This window comes from Triplophysa dalaica, chromosome 18 (assembly GCF_015846415.1).
Source record: "Triplophysa dalaica isolate WHDGS20190420 chromosome 18, ASM1584641v1, whole genome shotgun sequence".
In the NCBI taxonomy this organism is placed as follows: Eukaryota; Metazoa; Chordata; class Actinopteri; order Cypriniformes; family Nemacheilidae; genus Triplophysa; species Triplophysa dalaica.
This window is the reverse complement of record NC_079559.1, coordinates 7,280,835-7,300,002: the sequence shown is the minus strand read 5'-3', so window position 1 is coordinate 7,300,002 and position 19,168 is coordinate 7,280,835. Positions and strand designations below refer to the sequence as shown.

The 19,168-nt window shown below is 38.3% G+C and overlaps 1 protein-coding gene across 4 annotated transcripts in view; it reads right to left on the bottom strand.

Moving 5' to 3' along the window:
- nfic (nuclear factor I/C) overlaps window positions 1-19,168 on the bottom strand; it is a 93,976-nt gene that overhangs the window by 54,585 nt on the left and 20,223 nt on the right. For all 4 annotated transcript variants that reach the window (XM_056729993.1, XM_056729994.1, XM_056729991.1 and 1 more), the window contains exon 2: window positions 7,990-8,521. In XM_056729993.1, coding sequence (XP_056585971.1) covers window positions 7,990-8,521 — 532 coding nt within the window. The remainder of the gene's footprint in view (window positions 1-7,989; window positions 8,522-19,168) is intronic.

Genomic DNA, 19,168 nt, shown 5'->3' with positions numbered 1-19,168 from the left:
CGTATATATGAAGTTTCATTTATAGCAAAGGAGTTTCAGTAACAGCATTTAAAAGGAGCTATCAACGCTGATGAAAAATGAGAGTGTGACTTCCTGTTTGGGGGGAAATGTCTTCCGTTGTCGTCATTTCAGACATGGTTCTGAGCTGGATTGAGTCAAGATGGAAAATGATACCAATATAATTTCCCATTTGTGGTTGCAAAAGCATTAGTTTAGACACATTAAGAGAGTTAACAAAACCAAGGGGATTCCAGCCAGGATTGACAAAACTGTCAAAAATCTGTGCAAAAGGTAAAACTTTGGTCTAACCTGGTTTCAATCTAAGATTTCAGTTTCAGTACCCAGACGGTGACATCTTGCTGAGTGACTTGCTATAAAGTCAACATTACTTAAAGGGGGCATTATTTTGCTGTTTTTGAAGCTTTGATTATGTTTTTGGGGTCTTTAACAGTAGACGTTCATGTTTCAAATTTCAAAAAAATCTTTATATTTCAAGTCTATTGTTCACCGCTGTCCCTCGACTGGATCGACAAAACGACTGGATTTTTTCCGGTTTATATAAAGTCCCTCCTTCCGAAACGCTCTGATAGGTAAAGCTGACCAGGTCTTTCGTGATTGGTTCCTCGATTAGAGCGAGTGTCTGAAGATGTCCCACCCATACCATATCAGCGAGCTTCCGCTTCTCAGGCTGTTGTAATTGGTCGGTCCCCCTCTCAGTACACGTGTATTTATAAGCTTTGGCTTTTAGCAATAAACAGCAACAATGGCGTCCACTTCACTTCATCAGTTAAAAATACGCGGCTCGATCGGAGCGTAACGGAAGTCATTTTGTGCATGTGCAAACGTAATTTTTTCCTACTTTGGCGAGGGAAATGACCCCGGACCGATTGGATCAGACTGGTTATATTTATTAACACTAAAAACAGATGATTAACTGCACACATTAAGCTTGTACCTTTGGGTTCCATAATTAATATGAACTAGCTAGTCAAAACAGCACACTTGTCTCTCTCACAATACGACTGCCATTAGTTATAGTGGCTCACAGGACGTCTAAACATAAATAGCTCAAAGATTCCAGCGCACTCATTTACGCCAAAAATAAGGTGTATATTGGCCTATTAATATGATGAAAACACCTGTTCACCTAGATACTCTTTATATTACTCCATATCGCCCGATACAGGCCTAATTTTCGATTCTCACAAGTTAGCTTCTCATGCCTCATATTGCATAAATTCAGGACATAACACTATGACTCATTTCACATGAACAGAATGCTTTTTGCAGATCCTGAAAGGAAATTCTAAGTACATAACCACAATCAGGAGTTAAAAGCCCGTATTCATATTCACAACAACGTATTTACTGGCAGCTGTGGTGAAGTTAAGAAATGGAGCTGACACATTCCCTTACATACACACGTGGCCTGGCATAGGCAAAGAGTCAACATAGTTGTCTATCTACACTACAACAGCTGGGATATCGGCATTTGAATTTTATAGGGCTTTTTTCTGACACGAACAAACTCTCACTTTCTCACTCTATTCAAATAGATTCCTTCATTTCTTTATTCACAAACCCACAGAGATTAGCAGAAGTGCCAAGACCTCAACCGTGGTCTTTCATTTAGGCAGAAAGCAACAAACAGTAAGTAATGTAAACAGTTTTCTCACAACACACAGCCTGCCAAACCCTATAATATGTCCCAAGGACATAAACATGAGGGTCTCTCTCTCTATCACACAAACACACATGTTTATTTTTCTGTCATGATGGGGACTTTCCAATGACTTCTATTGTTTTTATACTGATGCCAATGAGGGAATTTCTATCCCCATTCCTCAGGCTGTTTTGAACTTTAAGATATTAATTATAATATTAGTTCTTATAATTCAAGAATCTCCCTATTTTATTTACTTCAATATAAAGTTGACATCATTAATGTTATTTATTCTCTGACAATTGATTGGCCATTTTGAAAGCAACTTATAGTGCAGTTTTTAAATATATTTATATATTTAATCATTTTATATACATATACCTTGTCTTTATTTATAGGGTTTCTATCAGATTTCCAGTGTGGTCTCAGACTTTGGACCTCACGGGTATTAAAATTCTGAAAAAAAAAAAAAAAATGTATATATCAAATATATCAAGGCATCCCTGCAGTAAAGACGTTACCATAACTTATAGATGAACAATTCTGAGTGAAAATGTTTCAAATTACAAAGCAATAAAGACGTCATAAAATCTATCCAAATGAAGCCTCAGCAGCTCCAAAAACTTAAGTGGCTTTTATTAAATTTCCTAGAAGTAGAAATGTCGAGGGAGTTCCAGATGGTGACCTGTTACAGTGGTTTAAGATACAGTAACGCAGTGGGGTTTATCAGGGAGTCACTGTTTAATCAGGGAGTCACGGTTTAATCAGTGAGGAGCCATGCCTGCTTATCACCCGCCCGCTCCCTTCAGAAGGCAACGCGAGGTCACACTTTTGGTGCACGCTCATGTTGGGATGACCGTCTCCTATCAGATGTAGTTTGGATGCATTGCGCAGCTACAGTATCCCCTTTGATAGAAGACACCGTACTGTCATATCACCTGATGATCAGATTTATTGGATAGAACATGGAGTTCAAATACTTAAATGGGACAATTTTACGGGTGAAACCCTACTCGGCAACAGATGGACTGTGGGCTAAAAAATAAACACACACTTTCTAATGACAGATTTTTTTTTTTTAACTATTCATAATTTTTTAACAATTTATATAAAAAGCCACATGTTCGTTGGATTTGAATACAAATCAGGCAGTGTATTATGTTTTAAAAAATTTTTTACATGGAACATGCATTGCAATTCCTATACATTCCTATAATTCTGGTCCTTGGTTGAAAAGTTAATACTTCATGAATGTGATCTGTTTAAGCATGGCACAGCAGCGAGCAACACTCAGCACTATGAGATCTATTCTACCGCACAAATTGATCTAACAGATTGATCACCATACAGCTGCAATGCTACAGAGTTTAATCTCTGACCTCTTACTGCAAACATCTCTCTCTCTCATCACAAGTTATAAACGATCTAATAGTTTTTAATTCTCTCTCTTTGATTTGTTAGAGTCCATATTTCAATCTATTGACAACCTAAATGATACTGGAAGTTTTCTCAGAGAACACCATGTACTGTACAATGGTACTGTATGGTTCTTTCCAAAGGTTAGAAAACAACAAGAACAGAGACCGTAATATAAACAGAGGAATCAATGCTTCTAAATATCAAACATATTCAGAGTCGTGCAGAAACCAGCAGGATATGTTCTTGCACACAGAGTGGTTACAGGTGAGATTTGTTCTCTCAGAAAACCCTCACTTGTAGAACACAAGCATTCTGTGAGAAGCCAGAGGATTGGCTAACAGTAATTTACTGTGATTACCAGGAAATGTGTTTTCTCTGAAGCACCTGAAGGTTCAGTAAAGTGTGAATAGAAACTTTTGTGGGGTCGGAACACTTTGATGTTTTTTTGTAAGACCCACAAGCTTCAGCCGCAACTGAGCAGGTCTCATTTCATGTCAGGAAATAGTGCTGTATCTCTCCTTGATCATCTACGATATCCAAAATCAGTTGTTTGAACATTTTTAATGTAAACTTTCCTTTTTTGTACTTTAAAATAAACAAGTTTAAATAAAAGATAAATGTTCAAGAATCTGTCATTGTGAAACCTTATACGTCTACGGTGGTTGGGCCCTAAATATGTGATGCCAAGCTAAATTATTACAGCAATATACAACATATTAATTATAACAGTACCATACTTTAACTGAGTATCAGTTTATTATCTAAAAAAACACCAAACCGAAGAGAATGGAACAGTCTAGACTTCTTCTGTTAATATGCTTATCTGCAATAAAACAGCATGTGCCCCGTCTAAGACGCTGCTGGCCCTTTAAGAAGATAAGCATGCCGAACACCTCCCCCTGTTGGAGGCCGGCGGCGCTGTGAACTTGACCTGATCTGACCCCGTTTCTCCCACCCCTCCCAAATTTCCGCTGCCAGAGCACTGGTGCACATTCCAGCTCCGCTGTGTTTACTGAACATATGTGTGCGCGTGTGTGTGTGCCTGTGTGTTTGCACTTGTCTGTGCTGTATCTTCCTGTCTTACAGTGCACCAATAAAGAGAAGCTAAGCAACACAGTGTGTTTTTATACCTCCTGGTTCACTGTATGCCAAGGGGGAAATGACAGGATATGGACGCTCATAGAACCCTTGCTTATTATCTTCTATACTGACTGGCAAATTTACAGTACTTGCAAAAACTCTTACGTTATTTCTTATCCATCCATGTAATGCAGGCAGTAAACTGACTTTTATGTTGTAGAGATTGTTTATTACATTGAATCCTGGAAAATTAATTTATTAAAATGCTGGTCAAATGATGGAGAAGCACACATTCAGCAATTTAAAGAGCTTAAATAAGTGCCTGGGTCGCAATACTGTTGTACTCCCTGTACTTACTGTATTATGCTCAATTGTGGTTTTCTGCTGCATCCAACCAAACATCTCTAAACCATTTTACCAAATGGTAAACTGCAAGTGCGAATTCAACACACATTCTGTGGGCATTTTGCACCATAACGAGCTTGCATAAATCATTTTGCAAACCAGGAGGCAAAAGCTAACCCAGACAACGCATGCAAAAAAACTTAACACCCTGATGTGCATAACAGGCCATGTGATATTTCTACAAAACGGGTATAGCCTGAAACAAACAGCACATCAATCTCTAAGCCTTAATTAAACCTTAAAATGTAATTAATTAGATTGTCTTTCTAGGGAGCCGTTTCACCCCAGGAGGTTTGCAGTTAAAGCAACTGTGAGTGAAATAGTCTGCTGAACGAGAGAGGAATAAAAATAATAGCCACTTGTTCACGTTCACGCCTCCATTCGGGACCACCGCCCCACCCCACTCTGCGCTCCATCAGCAACGATACTGAACCAGAGCTGAACGTTTCAGCACACACACAGCTGCAGGAAGCGCTAAACACTACAGGCCCTGTAGTGGAATTTCAGCATGGCGCTGTGCCTTTAAGAGCAAATGCTGACTGTTTTTTGAGGCCAGTCCCCCTTTCCTTTTCTTCACCGACTTTTCTCTCTCTCTCTGTAGTGCTGCCTTTAGTAGAAGGGCGAGCGACTCAGTTTCTTATCAGAGGGTTTACAGCAAGGAGTTTGCAGGCTATTAGGCAGGTCAGGTGACACGTGGGCTGCCTGCCTGACCCAGACAACTGAGGGTGAAGGTCGTTGAGGGGCGGAGAGACTTTAAGGGGCGGAAAGGAGAGAGAAGCAGAGTAAGGGAGTGAAAAGATAGAGAGAAAGAGACCCAGCTGTGGACCAAAATCATTTTCAAATGTCTTGGAAGCATTTTTCTCTTTCTTTGGTTTGAATGTTTTATGTGTTTTCGCTTTAATTGGTTTCTTTCTTTAAGTATGCAGGCATGTACGCTACTGCTTTAAAGGTTAAGGGTCACAAATTAGCAAATTTTATGAAAAATATTAAACTTAATATATATTTTTGTATAAATAAAAAATGGAATACCACAAATGTTCTAGATTTTTTTTTATTAAATATAAATCTAGACTTGTTCTATTGAATCATTTTTAATGTAGCCTTTTGCACAGAATTAACAGTAATATAATGTTAACAATTTATCAAGTTATAAAATGGATCAAATGTGATCATTTTTTTTATTTTTGTAGAAAAAGAAACTTACATTTACACAATTGTACGTTTGTCTATAGAAAGATATTAAAGAATACATCTTCACATCAAAAGATCTGTAATATCAAGAGAACATTTTCACTCAAATGACTCTTTTAAAAAGTACAGTCTATATATATGTAGCAAAAAATGTTAAATGCACATGTAACACAATATATTTTATATTTTTACAGTGCACTTTGCAAAGCACTGACACACAGACACACACATGCAGTCACACACAAACACCCACACAAGAATCTCCTGTAAGTCAAAGGATGGCGAGTGCAGTAAAACACTATAAACATAATTCCCAAAACATTGCAACTGGGTAATTGGATAAAAGGTTTGTAACACATAATCTAGTATTTGAGAGAGCTCTGTGACTGTTCACACAAACTAATATCGCTTAGTCATTCTGCCTCTATACACACGCACACAAACACACCCACCATCAATCAGATCCATTGACCACTAAACTGAACTCATAACTGTCACGCTGCCTCAGCAAGTCAGCATATACATACTCCAGTCCAGCATACTTTTACTGGCTAAATAGGCAGTCTAAACAGACTTCATTTTAAACATATCATAGTTGAGTGACTGGCCAGATGTGTCCTCACTCTTAAGTATTTCTTCAAAGTTATGAACAGCTTAATGTGCACGGACAGCATCTGAAAAGAATTTGTACGTCAGAAAACCCCACACTTGAAGTGCACGGAAAAAAACAAATAAATTGGGCACAGGATTCATTTATAAATTGTTTTGCATGTCATGTGCAGGGCTCTGTAAATAACAAATGAAAACTTGTACTGGCAGATACCACTGAAATATCACTGGTGTTTTGTGTTTAGTTACACCTGTTTATATGACCCTAGACAATAACTCCAGGGGGCCGACAAAAACTTTCAGTGCCTGGGACTGATTTTGCGACGTTTGATTAAAAAAAAAAACTTAATCAATGGATCTAAAAGCAGTGCGAGCATGATCATTTCATGATCAAATATATTATTATCATGAAAATACCTGAGGAGGCTTGAGGAACATGAACATGTACTTAGGGATTTCAGAGAACTACATGTGTGTTGGTCTTCTTCTGCAGTGCGTATTTGGAGTTTCTGCACAAAGCGCCCTTAGGCTTTCGGATGCAGCAGCATTTTACTGTACTTCACTCACAAGTTGTGCATAACGTGATATACATTTTCCGTTAATCGTGCACATTTCTATACCCTCATAATCTTCGGTTAAAATCTGAAAATGCACTTTCGCCCTGACATGACTATACATCTCAAATGACGTAAATACGGCTTTGCCGGAGCATCCTTTAAACTCCTCCCCTTCAACTGCCAGTCTGATGCCAGTTTAATTTAGTTAAACTTAGCATTGTAAGCATAAGGTCAGAGGTTAAAGTTCAGGTGCCAGGTATGGAGGGTTTAGCGGTACATTAGAGCGCAGCATGTGTACGTCAGCATCCTTCAGAGCGGCAGTAACTTGGCTTGCACAAGCGGTAAGATCATCAGCTGGCTTCCAGGCAACCTCCTGTTATACAACACAGTAAATTGAAACGCATCTCTCCGCCTGCCAGTCGAGCCCACTTATTTTAAATGAATCATAGTGTCAGTGCTTGGCTCCGTGTGAATCTTAAGTTCCCTTTCTTCCAGCCTCTCTGGTTTAAAGCCCAGCTCGACACAAGCCCAGCTCGACAAAAAGCTCTAGGATTTTGTCAGCTCAGTTCTGCTTTTGAAAAGGACCGCCAGCAGCACGCCTCATGATACATTTTGAGGCCTGCAGCAAAAACATGGCGCTCCAGGTACCAAGCAGAACAGGAGATGAGTCAACAGCTTTCTCAGAAGAACAAGCCAGAGCATCTTCTGTGATTTACGCCATGCAGTAAACCGGCGTCCGTTTTCAACTGCCACAACGCATGCATGGGTTACTTTGTGCATTTACACAACAACACTTCCAAGTACTGCCGTCACAATTCAGAAGCAGCACAATTCTGAGAATCATCAACTTCAGGTATTGAACGGACGGGGACTTGTTCACCCACACACACATAAAAGCAATGTGAAACCAAAGTTAACGTAGCGCACTACGTGAATTTCCATGCTGTATTGGTGCTGGTTGGACCAGTATAGTTCCTTGGAGAAGTTGGAAGAGATCTTGTTTCCTGGTGAAAAAACTAGCAAAGCCACTGTGGAGACAAAAAACAACATATGCAGGTCACTCACCTCTTTCCTGCACAAAGTAGGCGAGGTAGAGGTCCAGCTCTTTGACGGACACGCTGATGTGATGAGGCTGGACGCAAAGGATAGGATTGGAACACTGGCCGCCCTTGACTAGCCGCTCCCCATCTGTACTCTCCAGCGGGATGCCCTTGAACAGAATCACCATCACCAGGTCAAGACGCCACACCTTATCCGCCTGCCGCAGACAGTCAATGCGCCTCATCTTCCCTTTCTGGTCAGGGTTCGAAAGGACACAACACGGAGGCTTTTTCCCTGTGATGGCGAGCACGAAGTCCTCACGACACTCCGGTCGGATGTCTTTGCGGAGCTTGGCAAGGAGGCGTGACGCCCATTTCTGTTTGACCTCGGGCTTCTCACCCAGTAGTTCGTCTTTGACCGCGCGCTCTTCGTCCTTGGTCATCCGCTTCTCATGCTTTTTGAAATACTTGCGCTTGCGGGCCTGCAGGTTGAACCATGTGTAGGCGAAGGCACGCACGTGCGGCAGCAATGCCTCAATGAATGGATGAAATTCATCCTGGAAAAGAATAGAAAAAACCGATTAGTTACAGATCGAGTTTGGTTTAAATAGTTTTTGTGCCCCTAGTGGCACTAAACTGAATTGCAAAATATAAAAACTTATTAAATTCACTATTTTTTTTGAAAATGATATTGTGATCATTCACAGCAGGTCTGCGAGGAAAACAAACTGCAGCAAAAAACAAAATAGATATTAAGTAAACATACTAAACCATATGCTTCAGTTTTGGTATAGAAATGAAGTTAAAACCGGAAAAAAAGATGATATAAAATAAACCATTCACCAATATGATTTCATGACCCAGAAACCCTTAAATGTCACACTGCAAGATCTTTGCTCATAATCAAGTCTACTTACACTGTAGTTGTCTCATAAAGCAGCAAAGTGATTAAGTATCCCACCATCCAAAAAAAACCACTCACCTCAATAAAAGGATGGAAATCATCCTGAGAAAAATGATGGATTACTCACCAAACCGTTTACTCAAAATCTATTTCTGACAAACAAAAGCCACATCTGAAGTTCAAAGAGGATATGAATCATTCCATTTCTTTTCTGTATTGATTCACTTTGTAGAAATGCATTTTTTCCATTCTCTCTTGTTTACAAAAACAGAAAGTGTAAATTCCAGATGTAATGCTTTGAACGACCCAATGATATTCTATAGATTTCACAGATAAGTGTGTTCGGAGTTTACAGCAAATCGAATGCATCCGCGCTTCACCGTTGTTTGCATTTTTGCTAAAGCGCCATGTGCAGTCATCATTTATCCAATTATGCTTTGTTGACTATTTTCACTTTCAGTGGTAAGTTTTCAACAACAACAGCAACACCACACACATATGCATCTCCCGGGCACCTCGCAAACCGCAGTCCCCTCACTGTTTTGGGCTGGATAATTCTGCAGCATTCATTTGGTCTGACTAATTACTTCCATATTTTACCATTTCTACAACCCTAAACTAGCACCAGGCCATGCTATAAATGTTACGAAAACCCAAGTAAAATTAAACATTCGCATCTATCAATTATCATTAAGAAGACTTCAAGCTCAACGCACACTGCTGTGGCTATTTGTGCGTTTGTGAGCATAAAACAGTCATAATGAGAGCGGAGCTCACAAGTTCTGTGATTATCATCAGTCCAAAAAATCCCCACATGCGAATGTAGTTCAATAGGAGGGGTTTTGCGCTTATGGCAAAATAATGAAACTCAGACTTGCTCTGAATGATGTCAGCTGTGGAATCAATATAGCATGACATAGTCACCAGCGTGTCAATTTTGCTTAGGTATAATGCAACCGCAGAGAGCGGAAAAAAGAGAGATGCTTAGGGCTGCTTGACCACAGTAATTCAAACAAAGAAAAATAAAGGAAAAAAGAAAACAGCAGCCCTCAATCTGGTTGTGCTACAAGCAGTTTTTTGTAAGCAGGAAAATAATTAGATATGCATTCGGCACGCTGTGAATCTCATGCGATAAACATATTCTACAGTTTAAGGCGATGAGAAACGTCCAGAACCCACCTACAACGTTTTTCTCTAACACCTCCATAACCATCTCATAAAGTTACACAGTATAAGTAAAGAACAATGTTCTATGCCTTCAGTTTGCATATATACTTCATAATCAATTAAATATGGTTTTGATCAAAATTAATATTCATTTGAACACACTATTAAAGATATATTGTATTCATGTTGCAAAGTTGTGCCTGAAGTGAAAACTGAAAAATATAAGGAGACCTATAGCCAAGGAAATTACACAACACGTGTACAAAGCTTACTGAGTCAAGGCCCAGGAGAATGGCTACAAAATATTACAACATGAGAGGATCAACAAATATTAATAACAAATAAAACTGTGATCAGTGTACATTTTATTTCTTCTAAGCTTTTTGGGTGACATATTACAGTAAGGTGCTATTTGTTAACAGCAGTAAATGCATTAACTAACATGAACTTACAATGAAAAACATAGTTTTTCTGCATTTATTAACACTTCTTAGTGATAGTTCATGTCAATACAGTTATTTATGTTAGTTCATGGTGCATTAACTCATGTTAACAGTTACAAGGTTTGATTTTGAAAATGTATCGGTAAATGCTGAAATTAACATGAAACAAGATTAATAAATAAAAAGTTTTGTTCACTGTTAGTTTATGTTAACTAATGCATTAACTGATTGTTAACAAATAGCAACTTATTGTAAAGTGTCCCCGTTTATTGTTTTCCTACAGTATGCATTTTTTGTAATTTGTAAGTAAGACCAATATTCCCTGAAATGCTTTAGTTTGCCCTTTAATTTCCAATATATACTTTACTGGCGGTTTCCCAGACAGAGTTTAAGCTTATAGTCCCAGACTAACTGAAATGTTAGTGGTGTCTTGACTTACACTGACATCTAAAAATATATCAGTGTCACCGTTTTGTCTCAAGATGCACATAGTAATGTTTTTTGTAATGTTTTTAAAATGACTAAAATATATTCAAATTTAACTAAGTAATAGTCCTGGTTTAAGCTAATCCTTTCTGGTAAACTGCCTTTTAAAAGAATTCAAAGTGTTTTATATCATATATATCATATTTTGATAGTTTATTTGGTTTTAATGGTTGGAATATTGTGCTTGCCACCTGAACATCACTTTTGGCCACTTCTGTACTGTATATACATACAGCATTTGTCCATTTACAAAACTATAATTTTTTTGATATCTAAACCTCATACTCAAATTCCAGGTTCTATAAAAAACCTTTTCTTTAACATACTGTACCTCTAGTCTTTGAAAACACTGTAAAAACCTGTTTTTTAGAGGCTGCTCTCACTGAGGTGGACTAAAGAAAGGAAACCAGATTTAACATTCTTCTTTTACCCAAGAGCAACAGCAGAGCAGAACATGTTTATATTTCCAGTTATTTCAACTTTTGTGCTGGGAGAAGCTGAAAGCAAAATAGAGTGCAGTAATTGTGAGCTGGAGAAGCCTGGAGACAGTAGACAGCACAGTACACACTCACATCTGTAATCAGTCGAGTCAAGCAGAACCCATACAGTTACTGAGTACACCTTACCAAGACTTACACGAAAACACAGACAGAAAAGCGTTTTTTTTTTGTTTTTCATCAACTGCACAAGTTTATAGAAAGTAGAGTCATTCTAATGAACTGTAAAAATTGCTCAAACAACTAATAGAGTATATTGGTGTTATGATAGAGTAAAAAATTTTTATTGGAGGGCTATGGGGACCTTGTTGCTATGTTATAAGATTATAAAATATGTTATAAGATATGATGCCTGTTTAATCCTATTGGTTGACCTGCCAACATCTGACCTCAATGTATTTTTTATGTTTTATTTACACTTTCTTTGTATTTTGTCTTGAGTTTAAAGGGATACTTCACCCAAAAATGAAAATTCTGTCATCATTTAGCCTACTCACCTTCGAGTTGTTCTGAATCTGTAGGAATTTCTTTGTTCTGATGAACACAGGGAAAGATATTTGGAAGAATGCTTATAACCAAACAGATCTTGCCCCCCATTGACTCCCATAGTCGGAAAAATTACTTCTGTTGAACAAAAAAGAAGACATTTTGAAGAATGTTCTTGGGAACTTTTGACTACCATGATGTTTTTTCCTACTATGGTAGTCAATGGGGGGCAAAATCTGTCTGGTTATAAGCATTCTTCCACATATCTTTCCCTGTGTTCATGAGAACAAAGAAATTCATATAGATTAGGGTTAGGTTAGGTTATGGTTAGGTTAGGGTTAGGTTAGCATTCGTTTTATCGTATTTGGTTCAAATTAATTCTTATTGTGTACCCAATACGGTGCATTGCATCAAATCATGAACAGAGTCTAACTTTACACCCCTGAAATATCTGAAATATGTAAGAAATAGAGTATGGACAGACATTTAAATGGGTATTCCTGTCTTCTTAATGAGCGTCAAGGATGAACAAAATTTGAACAAAAATTTTATTTGAACAAAAATGTATTATGGAAAGTGCTTCACAGATGAAACTCATTTAAACTGACTAGGGGAGTCCAGACCTGTGCCATTGAGAGAGAGAGTCACGTCAACGCATTGACGCAACGCATTGAGCTGCGGCTAAACAGACCAACTGAGATAAACATTCAACACATTCAAAGACATAAATCGTTTAATGAATAAAAAAAATATTTTAAAAAGTATTTAAAGAAAAAAATATAACTTCCTGGAACTATATGAAGGCTCCGTGAATCACGTGACGGCCAAAAAATGTGAACTTCCTTTGTCACAACTCTCTCTTTCAACGGCTCTGGTCCAGACAAAACTAGCACCTTCTGTCTGCAGATGTTTTTAAAAAGCCGGTAGGAAATGTTGAATCCAGGAACAGAGGTAAGTGAGAGGGCTCTATTTCTCTGCAGACGTCTGTGAATGGGTTTTCTTTCAGTTTGGGATAAAGGTCCTCTTATTACACTTGCTGGAGGAGCAGCGAATCCGCCAACCATTCTTTGGCAAAATTAAACATTTGTTTGGATTTTTTCTACTCGTGAACGCAGAGAAAGCTAAGAGGCAGGTCAAATAAAGCACAGAACCGGCCAATGCACACATGCTTGGGGCAAGTATCTCATATCTCAACAATATTACCATTCTAGATTTACACTAATTTTCACCTCGCTACATACACTGTAAGTAAAACATTTGATCCAAAAAGATAATAAATCTAAAAAATTAATTACAAGTCTGTCATCATTGCAACAGCTTAACGTCATTTGACTCTTAAGTAAAAATAAAAAATAGCATTAAATAAAGTTATATGACAGACAATGCTCCCTTTATAAAAACTGAAATTGTAAATTATTAATCTGATCAAATACTGACCAGAAAATGAACTTTAATTTACAGACCTTCTCTATTGACAGCGTCAAGATATGACAATCTTATTTGAATTATCTCCTTTCCTCCACTTCTGGAAAATCCAACTTACACCGGTGACAGTGTTTTGGAAAATTGATCTTATTTCGTACATTCAAAACCGGTGATTCACCAGCCAGCGTGTTTAAAAAACCATCTCGACGGAGAAGCTTACACAAAATGGTCTACCACCATTACCATCCACCATGTTCCCTAACACGGTTACCAGCTTAAGCTTGATTTTACAGCATGATCTTTTTCTTTCGCTCTTTCCATATTTGGCCTGGACAGGCTCCAACGGAATGCTCTGTTTTTACTACAATCAGTCTGAGAGGAGCACTGCGACTGGATTTCGGTGGCAGATTAAGGAAGAGAATGTTATTGATAAACATGGCTGATGAATGGCTTCATTAAGGCAGAAGAACCCAAGTTCTTGGATCTGCTGGAGGCTGATGGCTGGCTGGCTGTGATATCACAGACGATTTGGTGAGGAGCAGTGACCGCTTTAGTAAAAAGCCAGGCCAAGCAGCTCTGCCGCTCTCTCTCTGTCAGCCACACACACACACACACACACACAGCTGTATTTATGCAGTAATTGAATCATTTTGTTATTGCGGGGCTCAGAGAAATGTGTTTTTATTCTTGTCCGTTGCTCGGATACCATCTTTATTATGTCTTAAACAGAGAATGTGATTTTTTTCTCTTTTGGGTAAATCTTTTTCCAAGACACAAAGAGAACAGAAAAGTTTAAAAGATGACAAAATGGGACCGCTGTGGTCACACACCCTGACACAAAGTGTTGCTACGGTCACCCTGTGTGTCACAAGCATCTTAGCTTTTCCCTGACAGTTTTTCCCAAAATCATGCGGTCAGGAGAACTTGATACTAAAGGGATAGCTCACCTCAACATTTAAATTTGATGAATGTTGATATCCAAAAAAACATTGGTCCCCATTGAGGATGAGTAAAGATGATAGAATTTTCATTTTGGGGTGAGCTATATCTTAATCTTCTGGTTTCTAAAGAATTAAGAGATTTTTCAAAGCGCATCATTAACAATATAAACAACTGCAGGCTTTTAAAGCTACTATTTAAGTTACACCATATGCACAATTAAACAACATCCAAAAGCGTTTTTCATATTTCAGCATTCACCTTTCACAGCCTGCCAAGGAAACGAAAATGGCAGTGACCCTTGAATTTTTGTAACGTTGCAATTTACCCAGAATGCCCTCTGAGCATTAACAGCAGACAAACTTCCCCACCCTTCCTATACTGTTGCCAAAAGCACTTTCACTCTATTTCTACCGACTGGCTATGAAGTGGATCGTCTAGGATCTGGATAATGGATTCAGCCTTAACACTCTTTCAAAAGCCAATGCAACCAAACAGAGAATAGTCGGCATGCTTTTCTTTGGGATACATACAGTGAGATACAGATATTAATTTTACCGCATGTTTACACTATTGCTACAGCTGTTCTCATTGCAATAAAATAAATGCACAAATGAGAATAAGCAACCATTGAAAACTACGTGGCACAATAATAACACAAGATACTGGGTTTGAATTTTAATCTATAGGAAAATAATTAAGGTTTAAAACTGCAACTGATAAATAGCTAAATAACTTTTTTTTGTTGCCTTTACCTTAAAATAATGTTTTAACTCTTAATTTTATGCAAACTGCAAGAATGCTTTAGCTAAATTGTACTTGAAACACATCTGCGATTTTAACCATGACAACAAGCTCAGTCTCTATAGTCAGAGAATAACCAGACACAGAACAGCTGCAGTCGGGTTATTTCTCTGTGCCCAGTGGGCTGATGGGATGAGGTTCTGAATGCTGAGTGGATCAAAGGGGATGTTCTGTGAGCCACACTGCTTCTTTTTCCCCTCTCTCTCTCCCCCGCACAACCGCTGAGTCAGCCCTCAGCCATGCAGCATCATAATGGAGGGAGGGGGATGCTGGGTAACTGTCCTCTCTCTGGAGAAAAGGCGGTTTGTGAGAGGATGTGCTGCAGTGGTATTTGGGTTGTGCTTCTCTCACTCTCTCTCTATATATTTATGTTTTTTTTTCATCATTAGTTGCTCTTAAAGAGTTTCGGTTTTGAAGGAATAGAGAAAATTTAACTGTACTTGCACATTTATATGAAACCTTAATGTAATTGTCAACTACCTACTAAACAATGACAAAGACCCATTCCTGCATGTGACTCCCATTGAACAGAATCACAGGGTTCATGTTCCCATGCCTGTTAAAGGCACCTGTTCCATTAGCATCTGAAACGGTATAAACCTCCATTGATTCAACACAGAGAGTGTTTGTTTACTTAAGATTTGAAACAAAGAAACCTTTGCAACAATTAGTACCTTAGATCTTCATTTTTTCAGGCGTCCCGGGACTCAATGACAAAACACTGTCTGGACTGATTCGTCTGTGTGTCGATTAGAGCAAAGTGGGGGCAGGAGCTTTCTTTAAGACACTGGTTACAGCATGGGAAATGCAGCCTTTCGCTTCATCCTTTACTGAGCGTATTTCACTCCATCTACAGTTTCCTTCGTTTGGAAAGACATCTAAAAGCTGGAAAGTATCACTGTACATGCAAAGAATTCTGTGTCGTACGGTAATTTCCACTTAACAGTTGCTTGGAAAATTTGCAGGACGGGCTGCCAGTCATGAAAAACCTCCCCAAGTTGGTTTCTAAATGAGTACAAAAAACATTCTTGCGAACAATGAAATGAAGCTCTGAGGTGCACGCTTTGCACGTTACCTACGCATACAAAAAAAAGTACAAAACATTTTCCTTGAAATTATCCATCATTATTTATATTAGCTTTTGAAATTTCTCCGACTGAGCCTGATAGAACGGTTCTCTCCAACAGAGCCGTAAAGGGCCAAAAATAACCAGTTACTCTGTAAGTCTTGTTGAAATTCACCCTTTATAAGTACAACTGTGTAGATATTTTGTAAAATAATTCTTTCCTAAATTGTGGCAATAATTGATACAAGAATGGTTTTACAGATTATTTACTGTACACAAGTCTTTTTGTTTTTTCCACCTCTCCCTCTCCCATTGGGAAAAACAATGGCAGCATTAGTGATATTGACATCCAGCAAAAGACTGCCGAAATATGTTTGTTATACTGTAGTTATTATTTCCAGATTTTTTGGTGTACTTATATCGGGGAAGTATCTTTTCATTTCATTATTTATTTTCACCACAGATGCATCTTAAATAAATAACAAGAATTCTTCATACAGCTTCTATAATATAATTTATTTTGCGGTTCAGAGGATTTTATTTGCTACCATATTATAAGCTAGTATTATTATGGCCTTGGTTACGTCAGGGGAAGATATTTTTCATATTCATCAGAAATATTTTTAGATTATTGATAGACCACCACAATAAGACTAGGGGTATCTATTTGACAATTAAATTGGTTCGATTTGATTTGTTGTCATTTAGCACTATTATCAAACAAATGTGCCAACTACTAAAAACAACCTACTTTGTCTTTCAGTCTGGTAAAATAAATTAATTCACCACAACGTTTTTCTTTTCATCTCCCACATGCTTTCAGAAGAGGGACATGCAGCTTCATCTTTTTAGCATACATGCTAACCACATAACCGCAAAAACAAACAGCCCAGTGACTCCAAACACTCCCCAACAAACACACTGGTAACAATTTGTTCTTAAGCTGTTTGAGCATCGGGAAATGCTTGGACAGACTGGGGCATATTGGGACTCCTGGGTTTATGGTGGGAAACAGCTGTGCCGTCACAGAATTTATTTGTTCAGTGAATTACAAAACCACACATAGCTTTTGTCTTAAAGGCATTTGATACACATTCTGCCACTGTAGCTTTCTGTGTGTCTTTTAACAGTTGCACTAGAATCTACTGCAAATTATTACTATAACGGCAACATTTCAATTTTTGGGTGAACTATTCCTTTTCTAAAGTAAACGGGGTCAATTTTGATTTCATGTTGACTTTAAAGTCTGGTGGGTTTATCAAATCCTTTAAGCATGTTTGCAGTGACGCTCTCTGTGAGTCCTATTGGTAAGTGTCCCAGACAGGTTGAGCAGCGGCAGTAGTACTGAGTTTTCCAGACTCATACGGTAAATTAGAGCACCACGCAGTCTGGAAAATGCAATGCACCCACTCCACTTGAGCTATGACCTTTGCATGCCAGAACAATGGGCATCCATTATAGAGGATTATAGAGGGTAGCTGGGTCACCCCGACTACATGCCCAATCTTTGCATGAATCCAAATCTCTCTGTAAACAGAAGGGCCCCAGATGCCCCGCCTCGACTAGCTTAAGATCGGCTCATACCTTAACTCTCAATTGTCATCAGACAGAGGTCATGACTCCTGGATCCTCTAGTTAGACATGCATGAAAACATCAGCCTGCTTCACTCATGAGCCACAAAAACAAGGTCTTCACTACTTAAAGGGACAGACCACTAATAAAACATGTATATGACTCCGTCTTGGAACACAAAAGAAGATATTTTAAGAGAGAACATTTACGATGTTTTGTGTGCATACAATGGAAGTCGATGGGGTCCAATGTTGCTGAATTAGAAATTATAAAAATAATTACACACTTGATTAAATCGATTTTTTGGGGATGAACTATCCCTTTAAATTATTATGATACTATAGACATTTCATTTATCAATTTCCAAAATGAAAATTACGTCTTTATTTACTCACCCTCAATTTGTTCCAAATCTGTATTCATTTCTTTGTTTTGATGAACACAGAGAAAGTGATTTTGAAGAATGCTTGTAACCTTACAGTGATATCAACGGCAAGTTAATGGGTTAGATCTCAGGGATTGCACGTACGCAAAACTCAAACGTATCGTAAAATGCAATGTAAGTCGCTTTGGATAAAAGCGTCTGCCAAACACATAAAATGTGCACACAAAAGTGCCACAGAACTGTTTGGGGTTTTGCATGCCTACGTTTTGTTTTTCGTGTTAAAACAAAACAAATATTCTTTTTCTACTTTGCTAGTCAATGTTGGCAAAGAACTGTCAAGTTACAAGCATTCTTTCAAATATGGTTCTCTGTGTTTATCAGGACACAGAAATTTATACCGATTTGGAATAACTTGAGTGTGAGTAAATGACAGAATTTCAATTTTTTGCATTGCCACAGGCATGCAAATAGATCCGTCCATGTCAGGTCTGCAAACAATGACACAGTTACCTCAGGTAACCTTCAGTGTATTACCCCGCCTGCCCTTACGCACACAGTGAGCCCAGCGGTGCACTTAGACCTCTCTCAAATATCTCTTCAAACAACCAAACCACACCTCTCAAGTCCAAGTGCATTACAACTGAACTGGATGTGCAATGGTCCAACATAATCTTGGTTAAGTACAAGCAAACAGAAAGCGTCTGTCTGAAGGGTTCATACAGAGATTGTATAGGTGTCCCACTCACTCTGTCATGCAACCAGCTGTTTGACTTACTGAACTGTTCATCTTTCATGTTAAAGCTAGGCCAGCTTTAATAAAAACGTAACGTATACATTTGTTTAGGATTTCATGAGACCTAACAGTGATTTAGTCGTCATTTTCATCCTGAAGTAGTAAGTCACTTAAAGTATTCTAATCTTTTACTTAGACTCTAAAAATAACGTCAAAATCTTCCAAATATCCTTTTACATGTTTAAAACATGGTGAAATTACTCAAATGGAAGACTTTCTCCATTACAGTAGACTCA